Source organism: Camelus ferus, chromosome 27 (assembly GCF_009834535.1).
Source record: "Camelus ferus isolate YT-003-E chromosome 27, BCGSAC_Cfer_1.0, whole genome shotgun sequence".
In the NCBI taxonomy this organism is placed as follows: Eukaryota; Metazoa; Chordata; class Mammalia; order Artiodactyla; family Camelidae; genus Camelus; species Camelus ferus.
Window position 1 is genome coordinate 21,836,564 of NC_045722.1, and position 22,730 is coordinate 21,859,293.

Here is a 22,730-nt window from a genome sequence, read left to right on the forward strand (position 1 = left end):
CCCCATCTGTAGATGGGAGGGGTAACCTGACTGCCCCACATGGGTGTGCGGGGATCCCAGGAGTTCACTGTTTGAAACGGCGCCTGACACAGTGGACGCCTAGCGGGTGCCAGTGCTTGCCGGGTATAATGTCCCAGTGATTTCAGTATCCCTGCCTCTGCGGTTGAAGAACCACAAGAAAGTACTTCCCAAGATGAAGTTTATCAAAAGCCATTTGGAGTGGGGGGTGGGGGTTAGTATGTGTCCTATAAGGAAAGAAAGAGACACTGTGGCATCTGAGTTAAGGAGAGGTGAGCCTCGTTCCTGCAGAACTTTTCAGAGATGTTAACGTGCTGATGGCATTGTGAACCTCCAAGATGAGAAGGTCGTGCATGTATAGCAAAATCCTCTTCGCAATGACCACCTAGTAGCATTGCCCAGAGTGCAGTTTAGGAAGCGCCAGGCAGGAATGCAGTTCTGATTGTTGTGCACTCCTATGTTACCTGCTATACCCCACATTGAAATCGTGCAAAAGAAACGCTCCACCGAGGCACTGCTGGGCCTCTGGGACAGCATAGCCGGTGGACCTGGGCCCCCCAACCCCTCTGTGTTCTGTTGCAGTGGAACTTCCCTCTGCTGATGCTGGTGTGGAAACTGGCACCGGCTCTCTGCTGTGGGAACACTGTGGTCGTGAAGCCAGCAGAGCAGACGCCCCTCACCGCCCTCTATCTGGGCTCTCTGATCAAAGAGGTGAGACGTCCAAAGAGAAAATATTATATGTTCTGGACATTCCCACTCCCAGGAGCCAGGCAAGATAAGCCATCACCATCAGCATCACCAGATAAGCTGCCAGGTCGAGTGCGCTGTGCGTGACAGAGCCGGCTGGCTCCCGGCTGTGTGGGAGGGGAATGACTCCTGTGTTTCACTTGGCAGCTGCGCTCTCCCTGTCCTGCTTGTGGTCACTGAGCTAGAAGAGACTCTGTTCCTCCCTAATGAGAATACTGAACTCTTATTCTGGGCTCAGACCTGTGGCTTAGGACCAAATGTTTTGTGTAGAGAATTTGCAGGAGGGTTACTTGAGAGTAAGATCCCTGGGGTCCTGCGTGTGTGGTATGCGAAATGGTCCATTCGTCTCGTGGAGGGGGGTCCTGCCAGCTCCTGCCAGAGTGGCTGCCACCAAGCCCCAAGCCCCTTCACCAATGCTCTGCGCTTGGGTGACTGTCCCACCCCTGGCAGCCACCACTTAGGGAAACAAGCAGGCCAAAAGGACACCTCCTTCCAGACACACCTGGCAACATGCTTCAGTCTTCCTGTCCCCAACTTGTATGTCGCAGAGCTTAACAAAGAAAGAGGAAGGCAAGAGGGATGGGAGGAAAGATCCGTTCATTTCACTTCTCAGCGGGGCTAATACAACCGGGAAGAAGACCTTTGTTGCTTAGATGTAAAGCCGCAGCAGCCAGTCATCAGCCAGTTTCCCGCTGTCCTTTCCTTTGGTGGTGGCTGGTCTTTTCTTCTCTGTGATGGAGAGCCTGATGACGTCAGAGTAATGAGACCACCAATTCTAAAGTCACAACTGTTAAAACAGTGTCTAGAAAAACTAAAGACTCAAGCCTCATGGGCTAAAATCTTGCCTTTCTAAAATAATGTGTTTTAAGGAAGACACTGTCATGTGGGGACCAGCATCACCCACGTGGTTCATTTGAGGTGTTCTTGGTTAATAACAAAGACCCAGCTTATGCAGAGCACCGGGCGTGGGTGTGAAAGGAATGGCCATCCTGCCTTCGGGATGTGCTGGCTCTGTGCAGCAAGCAGGGACTTTGAAGGAGTGAGACCATGCTGCCATTTGGAACATTAATGGGGCAGATTTAAAAAATGAAAGTTGAAGCTGGAGAAGGGTATTCTGCAGGTGTCTTTGAGCCTTGGAGGCTGTGACCAAGGTGGCCCTTCTCCCCCAGTACACAGACAGACAGACACACACACACACACACACACATAGACACACACACACACACACACACACACACAGACCCATACAGACAAATATGCACACACAGAGATACAGACACACAGACGCAGATACACGCACACGGATACACACAGACACACACAGAGACACACACACAGACACACACACACACACACACAGGATGGCGCTCTGCTACGAAGGGCTACTGCCATCTGACTCGGAAGTCCCTTAGGGTGGAGGTGCTGTCTGGAAGGAGAGTACACACCTCGCCTTGGCCCAGTCTGCAACTGGCCAGCTGGGTCTGGGTCCTGGGTGGATGGAGGACCCAGGCCCAGGCTTCCTGGGGCTCGGGGACATCACACAGCCACAGCTCTCCTGGCCCAAGCGTGGGTCTGCCGTGCTCGCTGGTCTTTTCTTCTCTGAGATGCCATCTCGGCTTCCTCGTAGGTGGGATTCCCTCCGGGTGTGGTGAACATCGTGCCAGGATTTGGGCCCACGGTGGGAGCTGCAATTTCTTCTCACCCTCAGATCAACAAGATAGCCTTCACTGGGTCCACAGAGGTAACTCTCCTCACCAGCCATGGGCAAAAGTGACCGTCGCTGGGAACTTTCCCTTTGAAAGGCTAAACTGTGGTGTATTACCCATTTGAGTACGTAACAATCAGTTACAAAAAAAGTCACTGGCCCAGTTTCCAAACTAAGTAAATACCGAATTTATTTATTCAGAAGCCTCAGAAGAAAAGATGGGTAGATGAGATAAAATTAAAATGTCAAACATCTGCAGGACAAACAATACAATCAAGGTTAAAAGAAAACCCAAGGCGATGAGCTGTATTACAGAGCTGACCACAAATTCAAAGTGTAACACTTTCCATTCAGCAATTCCACTTTGAAGCAACTACTTACAGAAATGTTCTCACAAGCGTTCTAGGAAGTATTTTCCAGTGTGTTACATTTGTCCTGTGTGATGTTTTACAGTCTATACAGTAAGGAAAGCTATCCATAATCTTTTGGGTTTTTTTAGGTGGTTTTCCTTTTATTTTGCATCTATGAGACCATTCAACTTGTGTTTCTAAGACTCATCATTTTCATTCTAAGATTCAATATGTTGCATAGATATTTCTGTTAGGACATCATTCTCACCAATGACTAGATAATATTCCACTCCATACTGCTGTGAATGTAGCAGCAGTTACACTGATTAACTTTTTCTCTAAAAACATTGTTTGTTTTGGGGGGGTATAAGTTCTTTTAATTTTTTTTATTTTTTATTGACATATGGTTAATTCTTTTGTTGTTGTTTTTTATTGACTTATAGTTAATGTTGTGTTAGTTACAGGTATACAGCAAAGGAAGTCCGTTATACACATAAATAGATATTCTTTTTCATATTCTTCCCCATTATAGGTTATTACAAGAGATTGGATATAGTTCCCTGTGCTGTACAGTAGGTCTTTATTGCTTATCTGTTTTATATATTGTAATGTGAACATGTAAATCCCAGATTCCTAATTTATCTCCCCTGCCACTAGCCACTTTGGTAACCATGTTTGTTTTCTATGTCTGTGAATCTGTTTCTGTTTTGTAAATAAGCTCATTTGTATAATTCTTTTAGATTCTACATGGAAGTGATAATATATGATATTTGTCTTTCTCTGTCTGACTTACTTCACTCAGTATGATCATCTCTAGGTCCATCCATGTTGCTGCAAATGACATTATTTTGTTCTTTTTAAAGGTTGAGTAATATTTGTGTGTGTGTGTGTGTGTGTGTGTGTGTGTGTGTGTGTGTGTGTGTGTGTGTGTGTGTGTGTGTGTGTACACATACCACATCTTCTTTATCCATTCATCTGTTAACATTTAGGTTGCTTCCATGTCTCGGCTATTGTAAATAGTGCTACTATGAACACTGGGGTGCATGTGTCTTTTCAAATTAGAGTTTTCTCTGGATATATGCCCAGGAGTGGGATTGCTGGATCATATGGTATGTCTATTTTTCATTTTTTAAGGAGCCTCAGTATTGTTCACCATAGTGGCTGCACCAATTTACTGTTCCCACCCACAGTGTAGGAGGGTTCCTTTTTCTCCACACCTTCTTTAGCATTTACTATTTGTAGACTTTTTAATGATGGCTATTCTGACTGGTGTGATGTGATACCTCATTGTAGTTTTGGTTTGCATTTCTCTAATAATTAGCAGTATTGAGCATCTTTTCATGTGCCTGTTGGCCATCTGCATGTCTTCTTTGGAGAAATGTCTATTTAGGTCTTCTGCCCATTTTCTGATTGGTTGTTTGGGTGTATATATATATATATTTAGCTGTATGAGATATTTATATAGTTTGGAAATTAGTCCTTTGTCAGTCATATCATTTGCAAATATTTTCTCCCAGTCCATAGTTTGTCTTTTCATTTGTTTATAGTTTCCTTTGCTATGCAAAAGCTTTTAAGCTTAACTAGATCCTATTTGTTTACTTTTGTTTTTATTCCCATTACTCTAGAAGATGGATCAAAAAAAAATATTGCTGTGATTTACATCAAAGGGTGTTCTGCCTATGTTTTCCTCTAGGAGTTTTAGAGTATCTGGTCTTACATTAGATCTTTAATCCATTTTGAGTTTATTTTTGTATGTGGTGTTAGTGAATATTCTAATTTTATTCTTTTACATATAGCTCTCCAGTTTTCCCAGCACCACTTATTGAAGAGATTTTCTTTTCTCCATTGTGTATTCTTGCCTCCTTTGTCATAGACTAATTGACCATAAGTGTGTGGGTTTATTTCTGGGCTTTCTATCCTGTTCCATTGATCTGTGTGTCTGTTTTTGTGCCAGTACCATACTGTTTGGACTACTGTAGCTTTGTAGTATAGTCTGAAGTCAGGGAGCATGATTCCTCTAGCTCTGTTCTTCTTTCTCAAGATTGCTTTGGCTATTCAGGGTCTTTTGTGTTTCCATACAAATTTAAAATTTTTTTGTTCTAGTTCTGTGAAAAATGTCATTGGTAATTTGATAGAGATTGCATCGAATCTGTAGATTGCCTTAGATAGTATGGCCATTTTAACAATATTGATTCTTCCAATCCAAGAACACAGTTTATCTTTCCATCTGTCTGCGTCATCTTCAGTTTCTTTCATCAGTGTCATAGTTTTTGCAGTACAAATCTTTTGCCTCCCTAGGTAGGCTTATTCTTAGGTATTTTATTCTTTTTGATGTGACAGTAAATGGGATTGTTTCTGTAATTTCTCTTTCTGATATTTCTTTGTTAGTGAATAGAAATGCAGCAGATTTCTGCATGTTAATTTTGAATCCTGCAACTTATAAAATTCATTGATGAGCTCTAGTAGTTCTCTGGTAGCATCTCTGGATTTTCTATGTATGATATCATGTTGTCTGCAAATAGTGACAGTTTTACTTGCTTGTTTCCAATTTAGATTTTTAAAATTTATTTTTCTTCTCTGATTGCTGTGGCTAGGACTTCCAAAACTATGTTGAATAAAAGCAGTGAGAGTGGGCATCCTTGGCTCATTCTGATCTTAGAGGAAATACTTTCAGCTTTTCACCATCAAGTATGAGGTTAGTTGTGAGTTTGTCATATATGGCCTTTACTGTGTTGAGGTATGTTCCCTGTATGCCCACTTTTTGAAGATTTTTATCATAATGGATGTTGAATTTTATCAAAAGCTTTTTCTACATCTATGAGATGATCATATGACTGAAAGTGAGGGGATGGAGAAAGGTATTCCACGCAAACAGAAATTTTAAAAAGACAGAATAACAATACTTTATCAGACAAAATAGACATTAAAATAAAAACTGTTGTAAGAGACAAAGGACAGTACATAAGGATCAAAGGATTAATCCAAGAAGATAGAACAATTGTAAATATATATGCACCCAACATAGGAGCACCTCAATATATAAGGCAAATGTAAACAGACATAAAAAGAGAAATTGACAGTGACACAGTAATAGTGGGGGACTTTAACACCCCACTTACATCGACGGACAGATTATCCAGACAGAAAATCAATAAGGAAACACAGGCCTTAAATGACACATTAGACCAGATGGACTTAGTTGATATTTATAGAGCATTCCATCTGAAAGCAGGAGAATACATATTATTTTCAAATGCACATGGAATATTCTCCAGGATAGATCACATACTGGATCACAAAGCAAGCCTCAGTAACTTTAAGAAAACTTTTTTAAAAAAGCATCTTTTCTGACCACAAGGCTATGAGGGTAGAAATCAACTACAAGAAGAAAAAAATTTTTTGAAAAACCCACAAACACATGGAGGCTAAACAACCAGTGGGTCATTGAGTAAATCAAGGAAATCAAAAAATACCTAGAGACAAATCAGAACAAGAACATGGCAACCTAAAACCTATGGAATGCAGCGAAAACAGTTCTAAGAGGAAGTTTATAGCAATACAAGCCTACCTCAGGAAACAAGAGCAATCTCAAATAAACTACCAAACCTTACGCCTAAAGCAACTAGAGAAAGAAGAACAGACAAAACCCAAAGTTAATATAAGGAAACCAATCATAAAGATCAGAGCAGAAGTAAATGAAATAGAGACTCAAAAAACAATAGAAAAAGTCAATGAAACTAAAAGCTGGTTCTCTGAAAAAATAAACAAAATTGATAAACCTTAGCCAGATTCATCAAGTAAAAAAGGGAGAGGGCCCAAATCAATAAAATCAGAAATGAAAAAGGAGACATTACTACCAACACCACAGAAATACAAGGGATCATAAGAGACCACTACAAGGAACTATATGCCAATAAAATGGACAACCTTGAAGAAATGAACAAATTCTTAGAAAGGTATAATATCCCAAGACTGAACCAGAATGAAATAGAAAACATGAACAGACCGATTACCAATACTGAAATTGTATCAGTCATTTAAAAACTCCCCAAAACAAGAGTCTAGAACCAGATGGCTTCACAGGTGAATTCTACCAAATAGTTAGAATTTATTTAGAGAATATTTAGAGAACAGTTAACACTTACCCTTCTGAAACTATTCCAAAAAAATTGCAGAGGAAAAGAAACACTTCCAAATGCATTCTATGAGTCCACCATCACCCTGAAACCATAACCAAAGATATGATAAAAAGAAAAAGAAAAAAGAAAATCACGTGATCTACTGTTGAAGCACAGAAAAGCAAACTATAGGAAGGCAACAAGAATATTGCCGCACAGCTTTGTAGTTAAAAGTTCACAGGAGAATTCAAACAGTTTAAGAAATAATCTATTTGTTAGGGGACAAACAGACTATACCTTTGAAGTTCCAAACTCCTACTTGAGTATCTTTGTAGCTTCAGAGTTTGAAGCAGTAAGGGGAGGCAAGAGAGACAAGAACAGTAAAATATGGTTACAGCAGTGGACCTCTCAAAGCTGGTGAGAAACATAATTTCCTCACTTTTTTTTTCTTGCTGTTAAAAAACTTTTAAACATAACAATCTAAAAGGTATTGACTGGATAAAGAAGTTGTGGTATATTTATACAATGGAATACAGCTCAGCCATAAAAAATAATAAAATAATGCCATTTGCAGCAACGTGGGTGGCCCTGGAAATTGTCATTCTAAGTGAAGTAAGCCAGAAAGAGAAAGAAGAATATATGATATCACTCATATGTGGAATCTAAAAAAAAAAAAAAAAAGACAAATGAACTTATTTATAAAACAGAAACAGACTCACAAACATAGAAAACAAACTTATTGTTACCAGAGGGGAAGGGCGTGGGAAGTTCAAATTGGGAGTTCAAGATTTGCAGATACTGACTGGTGTATATAAAATAGATAAACAAGTTTATACTGTATAGCACAGGGAACTATATTCAGTATCTTGTGGTAGCTCACCGTGAAAAAGAATATGAAAACGAATATATGTATTCATGTATGACTGAAGCACTGTGGTGTATGCCAGAAATTGACATAACATTGTAAACTGACATTCCTAAATTAAAAAAAAAAAGTAAAAGATTTTTTTTAAAAAAAAGTATATACAATAAGATCCCATTGGTAAAAATGTGTGTGTAGAGAAATAGAAATTGCCTGGAAGGACTCCCAAGAAATTCTTACTGTGGCCACCTCTGTGGCAGGTCCTGGGGCACAAATGGGGTGAGGGGAGGTGAAAACTTTCTTCTTTAATTTAAACGTATCTGTGTATAATTATTTTAGAAATATTTCTATGAGACAATATTTCTTCTGTACTTAAAAAAGAAATGAATCGGGCTCCCCTGGCAGTTAAGTGTCCCCATCTCCTCCCTAGCTTAGTCCAGCTGGGAGCCTAAGCCCACATGCGGCGGCTGCTGGACAGCATCACCGCCGCCCTCCTTTGCCCACCAGGGTGAGCGTTGTCAGCGAAATGTAGTCAGAACCAGATTGGCTGGCAGTTCTTTGCTCACCGAATGGAGCAGCAGCAGCTCCACGCCTGGCTCGGTGGCCAGGAGACGGGGGATGGAGAGGCAGAGAGGCAGCAGGTGTGGCTCCTACCCTCCAGCGTCTCCCACATCTTCCCAGTCTTTTCACCCAACAGCAAATCATCCCTGCCCCTGCCCTGCCCAGTTTCCCTCTCTAGGCCAAATAGGGCTGCCCGGGGGTCCAGCTGGGTAGGGTTCCCACCGGGCAGCCAACCTCCTGCACAAGAAGTGGCTTTTGTGACCCAGGGATTGCTCACCAGGCGGGCATCTCCATAACAGGGGTACTTCCCATTGAGGGCCTCCTGCTGTGCCGGCTGTCAGAGCCACATCTCAAGCCCACAAGTGATGGCTGGCCTCTGGCAGGGCGGTCTGCCTCTGCTGCTCCCCCAGGGAAGGTCCTTGTCATGAGGGTCTATCCCACACCTCGTTCAGGCCATCCCCCAAGAGCTGGCTGTGTTTTCAAATGCACTTTCACCTTAGTTTTGGACAAATGGCTTCAGCCCTGGATGAGCCCAGCTCTGCCTCCTGCTGGCCGTCTGGCTCTAGGCCCCCTGTATGCACTGGGCTCTGAGAGTCTTCCAGCTCTAAACTGGTGGTGCCAGCCCAAGGCAAGTGCCTGCCTTGTGCTGGGCCAAGCCCGCCTCTAGCAGTGCGGCGGATGACAGGACAGACCCTTCAGGTACACGCGGGAGGTGTGGTGAATGGTCCTTTGGTTGCTTTACAGCAAAGCTATAGTCTCCCTACCCCCTGGGGGCCTCAGGCTTAGGGTGTGTTTCCCGAGAACTGGCTCCCTCCCACCCCGAAGTTCAGCTTTGCTATTTCCCTAATTCTCCGAGGTTCCCTCAGATTACATCGAAGGGTCACACAGAAACCACCTCCCCTTGGTCCCCTGAGCTGGACCAGCCTGCTGCTGGGAGGGACAGGTGAGGAGCCAGCTCCACCACTAGTCAGCTGTGTGGCCGTGGGCGAACCCCTGGGCCTTCGAAGGCTCCATTCCACTCCTGTATGAGGAGGGCTCGGGCCAGGAATCCAGCTGTGTCAAGGTCTGATCTGAGAGGGGATGCTGGAGAGGCCAGGGGAGTGAGGAGGCGGCATCCAGGCACAGATGCCTGGGCAGAGAGGCAGGGGCCCGGGTCATGGCAGCACTCTTGCCGCCCCGGTTTGTCCAGAACATTTTGGCCACTTTGGGGCCATATCTGGCCACATCCGAGGTTTAATCTGGTCTGGTTTTTATCCTGAAGGTTGGAAAGCTGGTTAAAGAAGCCGCCTCCCGGAGCAACCTGAAGAGGGTAACACTGGAGCTTGGGGGAAAAAACCCCTGTATCGTGTGTGCTGATGCCGACCGTGAGTCTCTCCCCTTCTGGGCGTCGCTGGGGCTTTAGGCGATCCAAAAACCTTTCCTTGCCCAGATCAGAACCAACTGAGAAAGACATACACACATACATGCAGATACACACATACACGCAGACAAACACACACACACATACACACAATGGGGATGTTTTCCACCTTGGGTCATCCTGCCATAAATAACTGGCAGATAGAGACCCTCACGCCAGCATCTTCTGCTGGCAGACAGCTGTGGTGGAGGAGGACATGTTTTACATGGTAGCCAGAGAGGCTGCCTGTTTCTGTCATTCAAGTTTAAGTTTGCCTTCCCCGTCCTTGCACAGCTAGGGCCATGACAAGCAGGTCTGGGGTCTTCTCCAGGGCCCCCTGTGCAGAGGGAAGGCCAAGAGAAGGAGGAGCAGGGCAGTGCCCCCGCTCACAGGCATTCAGTGCTCTCCCCTCTGAGTCAGTACTTCCTATGGGACTTGCAGAATTGAGGGGTTTCTTCCTTCTTCATCTCAGACCTGGTAAATCAGAGGCCAGCATTGGCTGACCCTTAAAAATATCCCACTGGCCTGAGTACTGTCTCTCGTTCCATCACCTCTTCCCTGGGAAAGCAACCATGCCCAGCAGCTTGCGGGTGGTCTGTGTCTTGCTAGAGCCTTAGGACACAATATTAAAATAGATGCTATTCTGTGTCCAGGAGAGAGAAGAAAGGGTCACACTGGGTATTCACTGGCCTGCTAACAGGTCAGCTGTCAAAAGGTATGGCTTCCCAAGTTCCCTGAAGCACCTGTGCCTTAAATAACAGAACCCCCACCTGCCCACTGGTGCCAGGAATCACTTTCATGGAGTACAAAGTCTTCCATTCCACACTCAGATAAGGTTGGAATTGCAAATATCCCTGGGAAAAATGACCCTTGCACAATTTCTCACTAAGGTGTAAATGACTGATATCGGTTCTTCTCCTTGAAGCTGGTATTCAATGGGAGAGAGGACTGGATGAGAAAACAAGTGCCAGGGAAGGAAAGGGAGGCTGGGTGGGAAAATGGACCGCTCATTTTTTGCTTAAGTTGGTGTTCCCTAATAGAAGCGTCATCAGTATTGCTAATGGTCTCTGGAGCCACATGGAGCAGTTCTGGGTGTGGCCCCTGTGTCACCCACATCTGGAGTTCCGAACCCCAACCCCAAAGAGCCAGGATTCCGGTTTTGCATTCTTGTGCCTCCGTATCTGGGTGCCCCTTCTACACCTCAGCTCTTTCCCTCCCAGCGAGGGAAACTGCAGCTAAAATACAGGACTCCTGTCCAAGGGTCAGTTTGACAAGGATCATAAACACCCTCTGTAGCCATCTCCTACTCCTCAGCTGGGCAGGGCCATCCCACAAAATTAAATCCTGACATAAACTGGCATCTCAGGCATGATATCAACAGTAACACGCCACCATCCCCCGACACCGCAGCTGCCACCCCCGGCTCCAGTCAGGGTGCAGGAAATGAATTAGTTACTTTGGAGGAGGGGCAGTTTGAAGTTGGCACAGAGAGGATGGGGGGTGCAGGGATGGGCAAGAACCTTGTGATGCTGATCTGCTGTCATAGCGACTTACACAGACGACCTTGCCGGATAACAACGGCCTGGTTCGCAAAGCCAAGGGCAGTGTTCCTCGGAGCCGCCCGTGGAGCAGGGCTGGCTGTTGGTGGATCACCTGTGCACGTGCAAAGGGCCCGTGCTCTTGCTCTTGGTGAAGGAAAGCTGCATTTCTTAAGCTAGCAGTGGCGTTAGGGGACAGGCGGGGCTGAGAAGCCCCTCAATGAATGCAAATGACACCCCACTTAGTGTTCATATCCCTCAAGCACGTCCCCAACCATCTCTCTTCCTAAGCACCCTTCTAGTTCAGTTTGTGTAACTGGTTTTAACTCCGTGTCGGCTCTACAAGGCAGATTCAGCCTTTGTCAGGCAGAATCTGCATCTTTTTTTTAACCCTTATAAGTCATACATAGTGTTGCTACTTAATGAGACCCTTCTTTCACTCAAGGTGGACAGTTTTGGCCCCTTTAAGAATTCTCAGTGGGGAGGGTATAGCTCAAGTGGTGGAGCGCCTGCTTAGCATGCATGAGGTCCTGGGTTCAATCCCCAGTACCTCCTCTAAAAATAAATAAATCTAACTACCTCTCCCCCACCAAAATAAAAATACTTAAATAATACAGTAATAAAAAAAAATTCTCACCAACTGGCTGCCATCAATACTTATCAAAGGTTATTCTATAGAATGTTAGTTTCCAGAAATGGGAGGGGAGGGAATCCATGGACAAGTGAGATGGGGAATGTGACAAGTCCCTGTGCTCGTTAATGCAGTAAGGACACTGAGAAGTCCTGCAGTCAGGGGACCCACTTAACCCCAGACTCGGTGGACCCGAAAATCCGCTCTCTGTTTGGGAAATGCTGAGCGAAATTAATTTCTGAAATGCAGCCATCCCGGGGCCTGTTTTCTCGTGTGGGCAATTAGAGTTGCAGCTGTCGCCAGTCCTGCCCTAACGACTTAATCGCTTCCTCTCCCCCCACCGCCCCCTCCCTCCAGTGGACTTGGCAGTGGAGTGCGCCCATCAGGGAGTGTTCTTCAACCAAGGCCAGTGCTGCACGGCCGCCTCCAGGGTGTTCGTGGAGGAGCAGGTCTACGGCGAGTTTGTCAGGCGGAGCGTGGAGTACGCCAAGAAACGGCCCGTCGGAGACCCCTTCGACGTCAGGACCGAACAGGGGCCCCAGGTAACCTACTGAGGTGTCAGAACCACGGTGCACGTTGCAGGGCTGGACCTGGCAGGCCTCTGGCCCTGGCCCTGTACAGCTCTAGTGCTCTGTGACTCCAGGGTCCCGCTCGAAGCAAGGACCCCCTTGCCAACTTGCCTGGCCACTGGAGGCTTTTGTTCATATGCTGATCAACAGTCCAGTCCTATCAGGTCTTGACAGGGTTATGAAATGGGGATGGTCACATGGAGGCTCTGCTCCTTGCAGCAGATAATGCTGGGCCCTGGCAGAAAGGAGGCATTCCTGGTTCATAAGCCAATGTACCTGTCTGCATCCAGCCAGAGGACCATCCCTTCTCTGAGCCACCAAGGTCCCCAGGAGAGCACCTCGGGCAGAGGCTGTCTTCTCTGGCCGGCCGCCCCGCAGAAGCAGGTTGTAACCCTGGTTGGACGGTATCAGTATGTAGGTGGTCTCAGCCTGGAGGCCCTCGAGCCCACATGTGTTATAGGACAAGGTGACAGTCAGAAACCAAATAATCTCCATGGAAAGGGCTCGGAGGATGGGGCAGTGGGAACACATCTCTGGAGGCCTGGTTTTCAAAGCTAACGTCAGGATGAAAATGCTCATAACCACGAGGTTTAATAACCTCTTTAAAAGGGCACATCCTGTATCACTTTCTTACTAATTATGCACTGCGGCAGATGGATAAATATTTAAAAGACGGCAGCCTGGCCATCCCATGCATTATTGAAATGGAGCTCGACAGCAACCCACTTTGCTTGTAGCCAAAGTCCTGCTCCAGCCAGGAGGTTTCAAATCACATGTCAGGACTCACCCACTGGTGTCTGTCCCAGGAGCTGGCGGCTTCCCCACTGAGTTGGCACCATGTGTTTACTCAGGAAACCATGGATTCTGAGAGCAGGTTTGGCTCTGTGATTTTGTGAAAGCCACAAGCTCCTTCCAAACCTCAGTTTCCTCATCTGGAAAAGAGTAACTGTGAATATTATGAAAATTTCACAGCACCTAATTTATTTAAGGGGAGGGGTAGCATGAAATGGCAGGCTCCCCAGTCTGGATGGCCACATCGATTGGGTCTTACTTGACCATTCTGTGGAAACACCCTGGCTGGGGAGGAGGGAGGACCACATAGAAAAGGTGTGTTTCTGGCCACGGCGCCCACCCTCGCCTTGGCCCAGCCCACATGCTCTACGGCTCTGATGCCATGTGACCCTGGTGGAGAGAAACATTTCCGCTTGTGGCCAACACTCCCCATCCCGCCAGGACTCAGCTCCAAACCCAGCGGCCAGTGACAAAAAGTTGTCTAGTGGCCTTGGTTGGAATTCAGGTTTGCATACAAACATGACCACAAGTCATTATCAAATCTGCTGTGATTGTAAAACTAATCTGGAATCTGTGGGAAATATGTGAGCTGATCTCGTACGAAGGAATCTCTTCTGCTCCATCAGTCATTTGTAAGTCTCTTTCCAAGGCGTCAGGCTTGACTTCTGAAGCCAGATATAGGAATCTCTTCCAAGAGAACAGATCCAGGCAGAACGGTGTTGATTTCATCAGTGCTTTTGATGCAGCTGCTGAACGTCCTTTTGAAAATTCACTTAAGCCTTCTAACCTCAGCATGTTATTCTAGGATTCTGTTGGGGTTTTTTTTTTTTTCCCCCTCTCAAAGTGCTTTGTCATCTACGTTAATAAGATTCTACTCTGAGAGGATTTACAGCTGTCTAAATAGTCCTGTCTGTCTCATGCCTGTAAAACAGTGAGCTGACCTAGATCGGAGTCCACTACAGGCAGTTGATGATCAGAATGCCCCAAAATCATTCAAGTTTATTTGGCAACGGAGCAAAGAGGCGCTCAGACTTCGTGCACGCCACCTGGCAGGGGGCCGAGTCCCGCATCCTATTGGGCAGAGCCACGCGCAGCCTTTGGCCATCCTCGGGCCGTGTTTCTGTGGCTCTGGTGCCCCTCGGCCGTCACTTTCCGGCAGGTTCTTCTCCTGCACTGTGAGGCACCAGCTGACATTCATGGAGGATTATTAGATTTAAACAATGTGTTCACAGGGACTTGCCAGGGAGAGTTGAGTCTGGGCGGGTAGCGTTTCCATGGGGACCCAGCACAGCCTGCGGGGCAGAGCATGGTCAGCGGTCACTCAGAGCCTGTAGTTAGATAAAGCCGCACTAGCCTCCTGGCCTCCGGGGAGGAGGAAAGAATAATCCTGGCACTTTTAACCCAGGACTTGGTTCACCCGGAGGGAAGTTGAGGGAACCCTGAGATATTACTGGATCAGTTGCAGTTGGAATTGCTTTTTTAGGTGGGAGCACATACATATGGTCAAAACCCAAAACACATATAAAGGGTCAATAGTGAAAAATTCCCTTCCATTCATTCACAGGCGTGGTTACCCATCCCTCTATGGGAACCTTAGGTTCTTAGTTCTTAGAAGAAATTTCTCCAGCATTTCTTTAAGTAGATACAAGCAAGAATGAAGATGTATTCTGATTTCCCTTGTTTTTACGCAAAATGTCTATACACAGAGCTGTTGTGCACCTTGATTTTTGTCCACTAACAAGAAACTTTTGAAGAGCTTTCCATAGCAAACCATAGGAACCTGCCTTGCTCTTTTTTTAATAGGTACTTAGAATTCCACTGTATGAATCCACTAGAATTCCAGTAACACGTTCTGATGAGGGCGTGTGTGGTTGTGCACGGTGCCGCAGAGTATGTCATTCCACATACATGCGAGAATATCCATGGGTCAGATTCCCCAAGTGGGTTTGCTGAGTGGGAGCACCTTTGTAATTTCTGTAGGTGTTGCCAGATTACCTTCCAAGAGGATGAACCAAGTTATGTTCCTACAAGCCTCCAACCTTACTAATAGAATGTGGAGTTTTGCCTATCTGATAGTTCAAAATGGTATCTCATTTGTTTTTAACATGTGTGTAGCTCTTATAAGGCAAAACATCTTATAATATGTTTAAAGGCCATTTGTATTTCCTTTTCTATCAACTGTACATGTAGTTTGCATATTTTTCTCTTGTATAACAGGTCATTTTTTTCAGTTTTCAATATTTTTAAAAATTTATTGATCATTTTTAAAACCACTTCTAAGCACTTTTTACATACTAGAGATTAGCTCTATTTCTGTGGTATGACTTGTCAGTTTTTTCCCATTTGTTGTTTTGCCCTTTGCCTTTGCATATGATGTTTTTGCCTTTTTTTTTTTTTTTTTACATACTCACATTTATCAATCTTTCCTTTTTGGCTTCTGGATTTTAAGCCATAAAAAGGCCCTCAGCGCTCTAAATTCATGGAGGGGTTCTCTCAGATGAGAGAATTTGGAAGCTTTTATGCTTTCATTTCTCATGGTTAAGTCTTTGATCTGTTTGGATTCTATCCTAATAAAAGATGTGAAGAATGGATCCAACAGTTGTATTTTAACACTGGATCCACATTTTATGAGATGAAGGTCAAGGGGCGTACTTGGTTTGTGCCAGCCTTTCTGAGAAAGCCAGCCTGCTCCTCTGGGACAGTCATCCAAATGTGGCACTGAAGTTAAATTTGCTTTTAAAAAAGTTTTTCTGTCTGAAAATCTCAGCTACAGCAAACCTATCAAAGAATAGGCCTCCTATGGATTGGGGAGAAGGACCATTTCAGGTGGAGAGAGCGCTTCCCGCCTAGAGCACAGTCTCCCAGAGAGGTGCCCTTTGACAGCTGGTTGAGTACCATGTCCACAAGCTGGGTGTTGGACTGGTGGCACTGGGCACAATACAGCCCGGGAGACCCCTGGACAATGTGGCAGAAAGTGGAGCCCTTCTGATGAGCTGGCTCTCCACCAACCAGGGGACAGCCCCTCCACCCCACCTCAAGCCTCACTCTATTCTGTTTCCAGAAGGGCTTCTCACTACTCCTCTGCACCATGGACAGAGAATTCCAGTAACTGTCACCCTGGTGCCCTGTGAGCATGGTACAGTCTTGCCAGATAAAATACATGACACCTAGTTGGAGTTGAAGTTCAAATAAACATGAATATGTTTTTAGCATAAGTGTCTCCCAAGCATTGTTTGGGATGTGCTTATGCTTTGAAAAAAATCACTTGTTTTTTTTTAATTTAAATTTAACTGGGCTTGCTATAGTTTTATTTGCTAAATCTGGCAAGCCTAGCAGGATGCAAGAGTTAAGAGAGCAAAGAATGGGACCACTTCAGATCTCCCATGGATTTGCTTGACAGCTTGGAATGGGTCAGACGTGTGATTAAACCCCACACCTGGAGAGGGTAAGGAAAGCCCATCTCTCCTGCTCCAAAGAGCCCAGATTTGTGCATTAGAGGAATGTTTGCATACAAGGCACATCTGTTCTGTGAATTATGTCTCAGCCAGAATATCAGGGGTAGGACAGCTGATCACACAGGTGGCCGTTGGACACAAAAGCTGATGGCCATGGCCCCGAAGGAAACCAGGGTTACCTCTCGCTGTTTTGCAGATTGACCAAAAGCAGTTCGACAAAATCCTGGATCTGATTGAGAGTGGAAAGAAGGAGGGAGCCAGGCTGGAATGCGGGGGCTCAGCCCTGGAAGACGGGGGGCTCTTCATCAAACCGACTGTCTTCTCAGAAGTGACCGACAGCATGCGGATTGCCAAAGAGGAGGTACTGGGGCTGCAGGAAAAATTATGTCCCATGGGGCCTTGGACCAAGCTGGGAGCCCAAGGGCTGAGGGAAAGAATGGTGGGATCTTTCAAACACGAATCTTCTCCAGTACCCGGGGACCCCAGAAGTCTCTGTGAGAGGAGCATTTTCCTTTTTCCTGGGACTTTGCCCCTCTCCTGAGGGGTCCTTTGGGAAGCCGTCCTGCACTTGGGTACCTCAAGCACCGTTAGACGGTGCAGAGTTTGTCCTAACCCCCATTTTCACACGTTACTCACTGCCTCCGGGGAGCAACAGTCTCTTTTCTGTCTTCTAACATGTCCTTGGGTTAGCCGAGGGTGGAGGGCTGTTGCCACCTGGGGCTTTTGCCAGGAATCAAGCCACAAATTCGGGGCCCAAAACTGCCTTCAGTCCCCCCAAGACCGAACTCAAATGACATGTGTTCATTCCAAAAACTTGTCAGGGCTAGAAGTCTCTCAGAGGTTTTCCATTATGGGCACCCTTGGAAATAGTGGAAATTAAGGAGACCCCCCCCCCTTAGGAGTGTAATTCTAACCATGTCTTTCAGGGCCACTGGTAAGCTGGACGGTCCCAAGTGTTTGGACCCTAGGATGTGGTCTTTTGGGGCACATGAAGTAGTGAATCACTGCCAAAGGCTTCCTGGTTCAGGCCTTTTACAGACTTTCTCCTTGAGATTTTTATGGGTTACTAACTGTTCCATGACAGCATGAGACTCAGCTCTTTAAACCTCCCTATGCAAGCTCTCTGGGAACCAGGGAAGGTGTTTCGGCAGACTGACACCATCTCGCTGGGTTATTGTGCCAAACATTGAATCAGTTATCAGCTCCTCTCAAAATTACCTTTAAATGTTCAGCCTGTAGCTCTTTCTTTTCCTTTCCTTCCCTTTCTTTTCCTTTGCTGTGCTGTAGACTGGGAGGAACACTGTCTCATTATTAGGAAAACATTTTAGGTGACCTTCATTGATAGAAAATGCAGCACCAAGAGGTCAGGGCACACAGCCCTACAGCTGCAAACATCCTTCGCAATAGCTTTTCGAGAAAAACTTCCAAGATTTTGTCTTCTGTGTGTCCCAGTGTGGAGGGAGCTCCTTCAAGGCTCACGGCTGGGGCTTCTCAGAAGCCCTGATGCCAGTGAGAGGGCTTAGACCCAACATATCTTTTGGTTGTTATTTTTAATTTTTGTTTAATTTAATCTTTCCCTTTGGATTTCAGCCATCACACAACTCAAAAACCTTTGGACTTTCTCTCTTCCGTCACCCTTTCCGTTTGCGTGAGCAATTTGGGTGTACAAAAAAGGCACAGGACAGAGGAAAATGCCTGCCCAGAGCATACATGTTTCATTTGAATAGCCTCTCACTGCCATTCTTGCCATCAATCATAGATTTTTGGACCCGTGCAGCCAATCCTGAAGTTCAAAAATATCGAAGAAGTGATAAAAAGAGCAAATAGCCTTGAATACGGACTCACAGCAGCTGTGTTCACGAAAAACCTCGACAAAGCACTGAAGCTGGCTTCCGCATTGGAGTCCGGAACTGTCTGGTGAGTAGAACGTGTGTGCTCGGCTCTCCCGAGAGGCTGTTTCCTTACCCTTCTGTTAACAGAGAGCTTTCAGTCGTGTATCACATGCCAAGCACTGTCTAAGCACTTTGTCCATTCTCATGACCACCTTCTGAGGTGGGGACTGTTGTCACCGCCATTGTACAGAGAAGGAAATCAAGACACAGAGAGGCTGAGTGATTTGCCCGGGGTCACACAGCTAGCCCGCGGCAGAGCAGAGCCAGCCAGCCAGCCGTCCAGCCCTGCTGCCCGTGCTCCTGATTACCGTGTTGTGGCGCCTTCCCTCTGGCTTTATTTCTTATTCTGCTCTTGGGCAAAATATGGATGAAAGTTCCTGCTTCCCCAAGAATTCTGCCTGTCGCATTTTAAAGACATTAGAAGATAAAGAGGAATTGGGCTCAGAGAGGCGGAGTAACAAGCCTGGAAGCAGAAGAACTTTGATGCCAGGAGGGTCTCATTTCAGAGCTAATTCATACTCCCTTCACCGTAATTTTGCTCCTTTTTCTCCCCTTATCATTCCCTTTCTACCCCACTGAGAAACTTTATGCTGAAATATATTCAGATTTTAGTTTCTGGAGGGAAGAATGAGAAGGCAGAGTTAAAACCTCGACAAAAAGTCATCCGCTAGGCGACGCTCTGCACCAAGCGCCCAGTGGTTGGAACGCCCGAGGTCCGCTGGGTCCTCTCCAGGTGACCCTGGGCTTCTCTTTATTTTCTCTCCAGGATCAACTGCTACAACGCCATCTACGCACAGGCTCCATTTGGTGGCTTTAAAATGTCGGGAAACGGCAGAGAACTGTAAGTGCTGCTGTCACTCCACACCGGTCGGCGGGGAGGATAAAAGATGCACAAGACGCGCATGCGCAGGGGGTGGCCTGGCTCCACCCCACTGAGCCCTTCCCTACGCTCCTGTGTGTGGGCGGCCCTCTCCCTGTGGGCTGGTGTGGATCGGGTATCCCCTCTCCTCCTCCTGCTTTTCCCCACCTTCATCCTCCCACCATGCCCCTTCCGACCCCGGGACCAACCCCCCGCCTCACCTTATATGTCCTCCCCTGAACCCATCCCACGTGGATACTTGACATCCGCTTGCTCGCTGCATGAGGACAGGGCAGAGCTGGAAAGTGCACTTTCTGCCAGACAGGGGATGTAATCCCTCAACTCAAACCCTGGCCCTCAGCAAGGAAGATGGGCTCTTTCCCAGGTCGGGCTGTGTCCCTTCTGACCACCAGCGGAGGTCCCAGGGACAAACCGTGGTGACTTGGCTCCTTCTCGGTGCCTCTTTGGAGGCATGCTTTAACACACGCTCCTTCCAACCCGCCACGGACTCCCTTATTGTGCCCTCTGGGAGGATGAGCTTCGTAGGCCTCGACGAATGGGTGGGCCCTCTGTGTCTGGCCCAAGATAAAAGGCCCAGGCCCAGAGCTGGACGGAGTGTCCCAGGGGGTGGGCACGCTGTGGTTTCCAGCCGGATGCTGCCTTCTCTCCCACGTCCTTCTTGGTGGTGCCTGGGGTTTTATTAGCCTTTCTGGACAAACAGCTTATAGGATCCATCTTCCCAGGGGAACCATCTGTGACAAGACACAGGGTCGTTACTGGGACATCTCAAAGGACTCTGAGCTCTTTCTTTTCTTTAAACAGTTTGTGTTATTTATATACAAATGCATCGCCTCATACTTATCTGTACATCTTCCAGTGGGAGCACTCAAGTGCTTCCCCTCGGCGTGGGCCTTCGTGGGGCCTTGGGCAGCTCCCCTTCCAGATTCTTAATAAAGATATTATGGAGGAGCCGGGCTGGCTTTCATCCATAAGCAAATGCCCTTGCCTATTCCCCAGGGAACTGGGTCCCTCCCCCATTTCCGTCCTTCTTTCTGGTCCAGCCCTGGCTCATGGCAAATGGGCCAGAGCCATCTGGATGTCTGAGTAGAGTGTGTCCGCTGGTGTCCCCCTGATTCCGAAGACTGGTTTCCCCCTCAGGGAACCTCAGTAAATTCTTGGCCATGAAGACCTTCTCCAGAAAACTCATGTCCTCTGCCAAGTGGCTTGTTTGTGTTGTGTTCTGTGAGCCTCTTCACACCCACCTGCCCTGCCGAGAGGGACATGAGACCTGGACTGGCTCACCTGGGTTGCCTCCAGGGCCTCCCAGTAGCACTGGCCACACCTGGCATTTGCTGAGCGTGGACTCTGTCTGAGTGCCCTGCGCGTGTTAAGGCACGTCCTCCTTGTAATAGTCCGTGAGATTGTCTGAGTCCCTTCAGGCTGCTGGTACAGGATACCATGGTCTGGACTGGAGTCTGGAAGTCTGAGATCAAGGTGTCTGGTGAGGACCCTTTTTCTGGTTCATAGGTGGCCGTGTTCTCTGTGTTCGCATGCAGTGGAAGGGACGTGGGTGCTCTCTGGGGTTTCCTTTATAAGGACACTAATTCCGATCATGAGGGCTTCTTGCCCTGATCACCTCCTGGAGGCCCCACCTCCTGATTTCTTCACATAAAGGGTTAGGGCTTCGAAATATGAATTTCAGGGGGACACACACGTTTGGTCCATTGCCGGTGGGCACTGCTGCTTTATTCTTAGGCTCTATCTCACAAAAGCCAGATCTGAAATTTGGATATTTGTATTATGCTTTTACTGTGTCAAATTAGTGCTTTGGTTTTAAAGTGATCTTTAAAAGAAAGTTAAGGACATTCTAGAGCCCTAACCACCAATGAAGAGTTAAGTTATCAAGCTTGTCTGTTATTTCTGTTTGTAAGGGAAAGAAATAGGTAGATTGCAGATTAAGGCTAATTGAAGCTGATATTCTTAGCCTCAGATTAAAATGAGGATTTTTTTCCCCCTAGACTTTCTCACGTTATGTCTTACATTTATATATCCAACCATTTCATTCTAAGGATGAGTGTGTAATAAAAGGAGCAAGAAAAAAAGCAAAAAAACCCTCTTTTCCTATGAGGAAACCCAGGGATACCCAGGGAGGTGCTGTGCTGTGCTTTCCCCAGGTCACCCCACCAGTGAGTGACAAAGCTGGGATTGAACCCTTGAACCCACCATGCCACAGGGCCTTGCTCAGCAAGCGTCACGTCTCTGAGCCACCTGGGATGAAGCCAGCCAGAGCACGCATGGTCATTTGTCTCCTCTGTTCTGCTGCTTCAACCAGTCAGGTTGTGACAGCTGGGGGACCCAGAATTCTGCATGGCCCTGCTCCCAGAAGCCAGACACAGTCTTCTCCTGCAGCAAGAACTTCAGTTCCCAAAGCTGATGTCCTTGGATGTTGAAGCTGCAGGAAGGATGCGTGGGGCCCGCCTGACTTCTAGGCTACTGCCTCACACCCAGTATCCCTCACTGCTTTCCTCGCCTTCATTGCCTCCGTCTCCCTCCCAACCTCCCCTACCACCCCAGTGCTTTGGCTCCATGGCACCCCCTGCCCGCGGCAGAACAGGACAGGGAATATTTGCTGCACACGGTCCGAGTGTCATCCTGCTGGTGAGCCGCCATTGGGACTTTTTTTGGATGTCTGTTTTTTTGACCCTTGGCACATATTTTCCAAAAGCTTTTGATAAAGTACTTAAACAGAATTCACAAGGAGCCTGGAAACTGGCTTGAAAACCCATTTCCGCTGTCAGTGGTCTCTAGTTAATGTCTTCATGTTGCAGTAAGTTCCCTTTTTTGATGCTGGAGCCCTGCGCGGTGGATTCCATGGTTATTCCCATCCCCGGCCTCCCAGGCCGGCTGGCTCTCTGCCGCCCACCCACGGGCCCCTCCGGGGATCTGTTCCTGTGCACATCTTGGGATGAAGCCTGCAATTTCTCTTCCTTCTAGGTGCTTTTCTTCATTCTTTGTTTCGCTTTGCAATAAAAGTAACGCAGTCACAAAAAAATCCAGACAGTGGAGACACGTGGAAAGTCAAGGCCCTCCATCCCATTTGGTAGCGGTAACCAGTATTCTGTCGTTGATTTTGTTCACTTGCTCATGCGCTCACTGGCATGTGTTTAGTGAGCACCTTTGATGCACCAGGCACGCTCTAGGCTCTGAGCACACAGCAGTGAACGCTATTATCAG

General features: G+C 46.8%; 1 protein-coding gene across 1 annotated transcript in view; it reads left to right on the forward strand.

Annotated features, from left to right (window-relative positions):
- The window catches only part of ALDH1A3 (aldehyde dehydrogenase 1 family member A3), a 41,610-nt gene that overhangs the window by 14,221 nt on the left and 4,659 nt on the right, over positions 1–22,730 (forward strand). Inside the window, exons 6-12 of the mRNA XM_032468849.1 lie at positions 601–729; positions 2,393–2,506; positions 9,623–9,725; positions 12,287–12,471; positions 16,942–17,106; positions 18,505–18,662; positions 19,404–19,478. Of these exons, the coding sequence (XP_032324740.1) occupies positions 601–729; positions 2,393–2,506; positions 9,623–9,725; positions 12,287–12,471; positions 16,942–17,106; positions 18,505–18,662; positions 19,404–19,478 (929 nt within the window). The remainder of the gene's footprint in view (positions 1–600; positions 730–2,392; positions 2,507–9,622; positions 9,726–12,286; positions 12,472–16,941; positions 17,107–18,504; positions 18,663–19,403; positions 19,479–22,730) is intronic.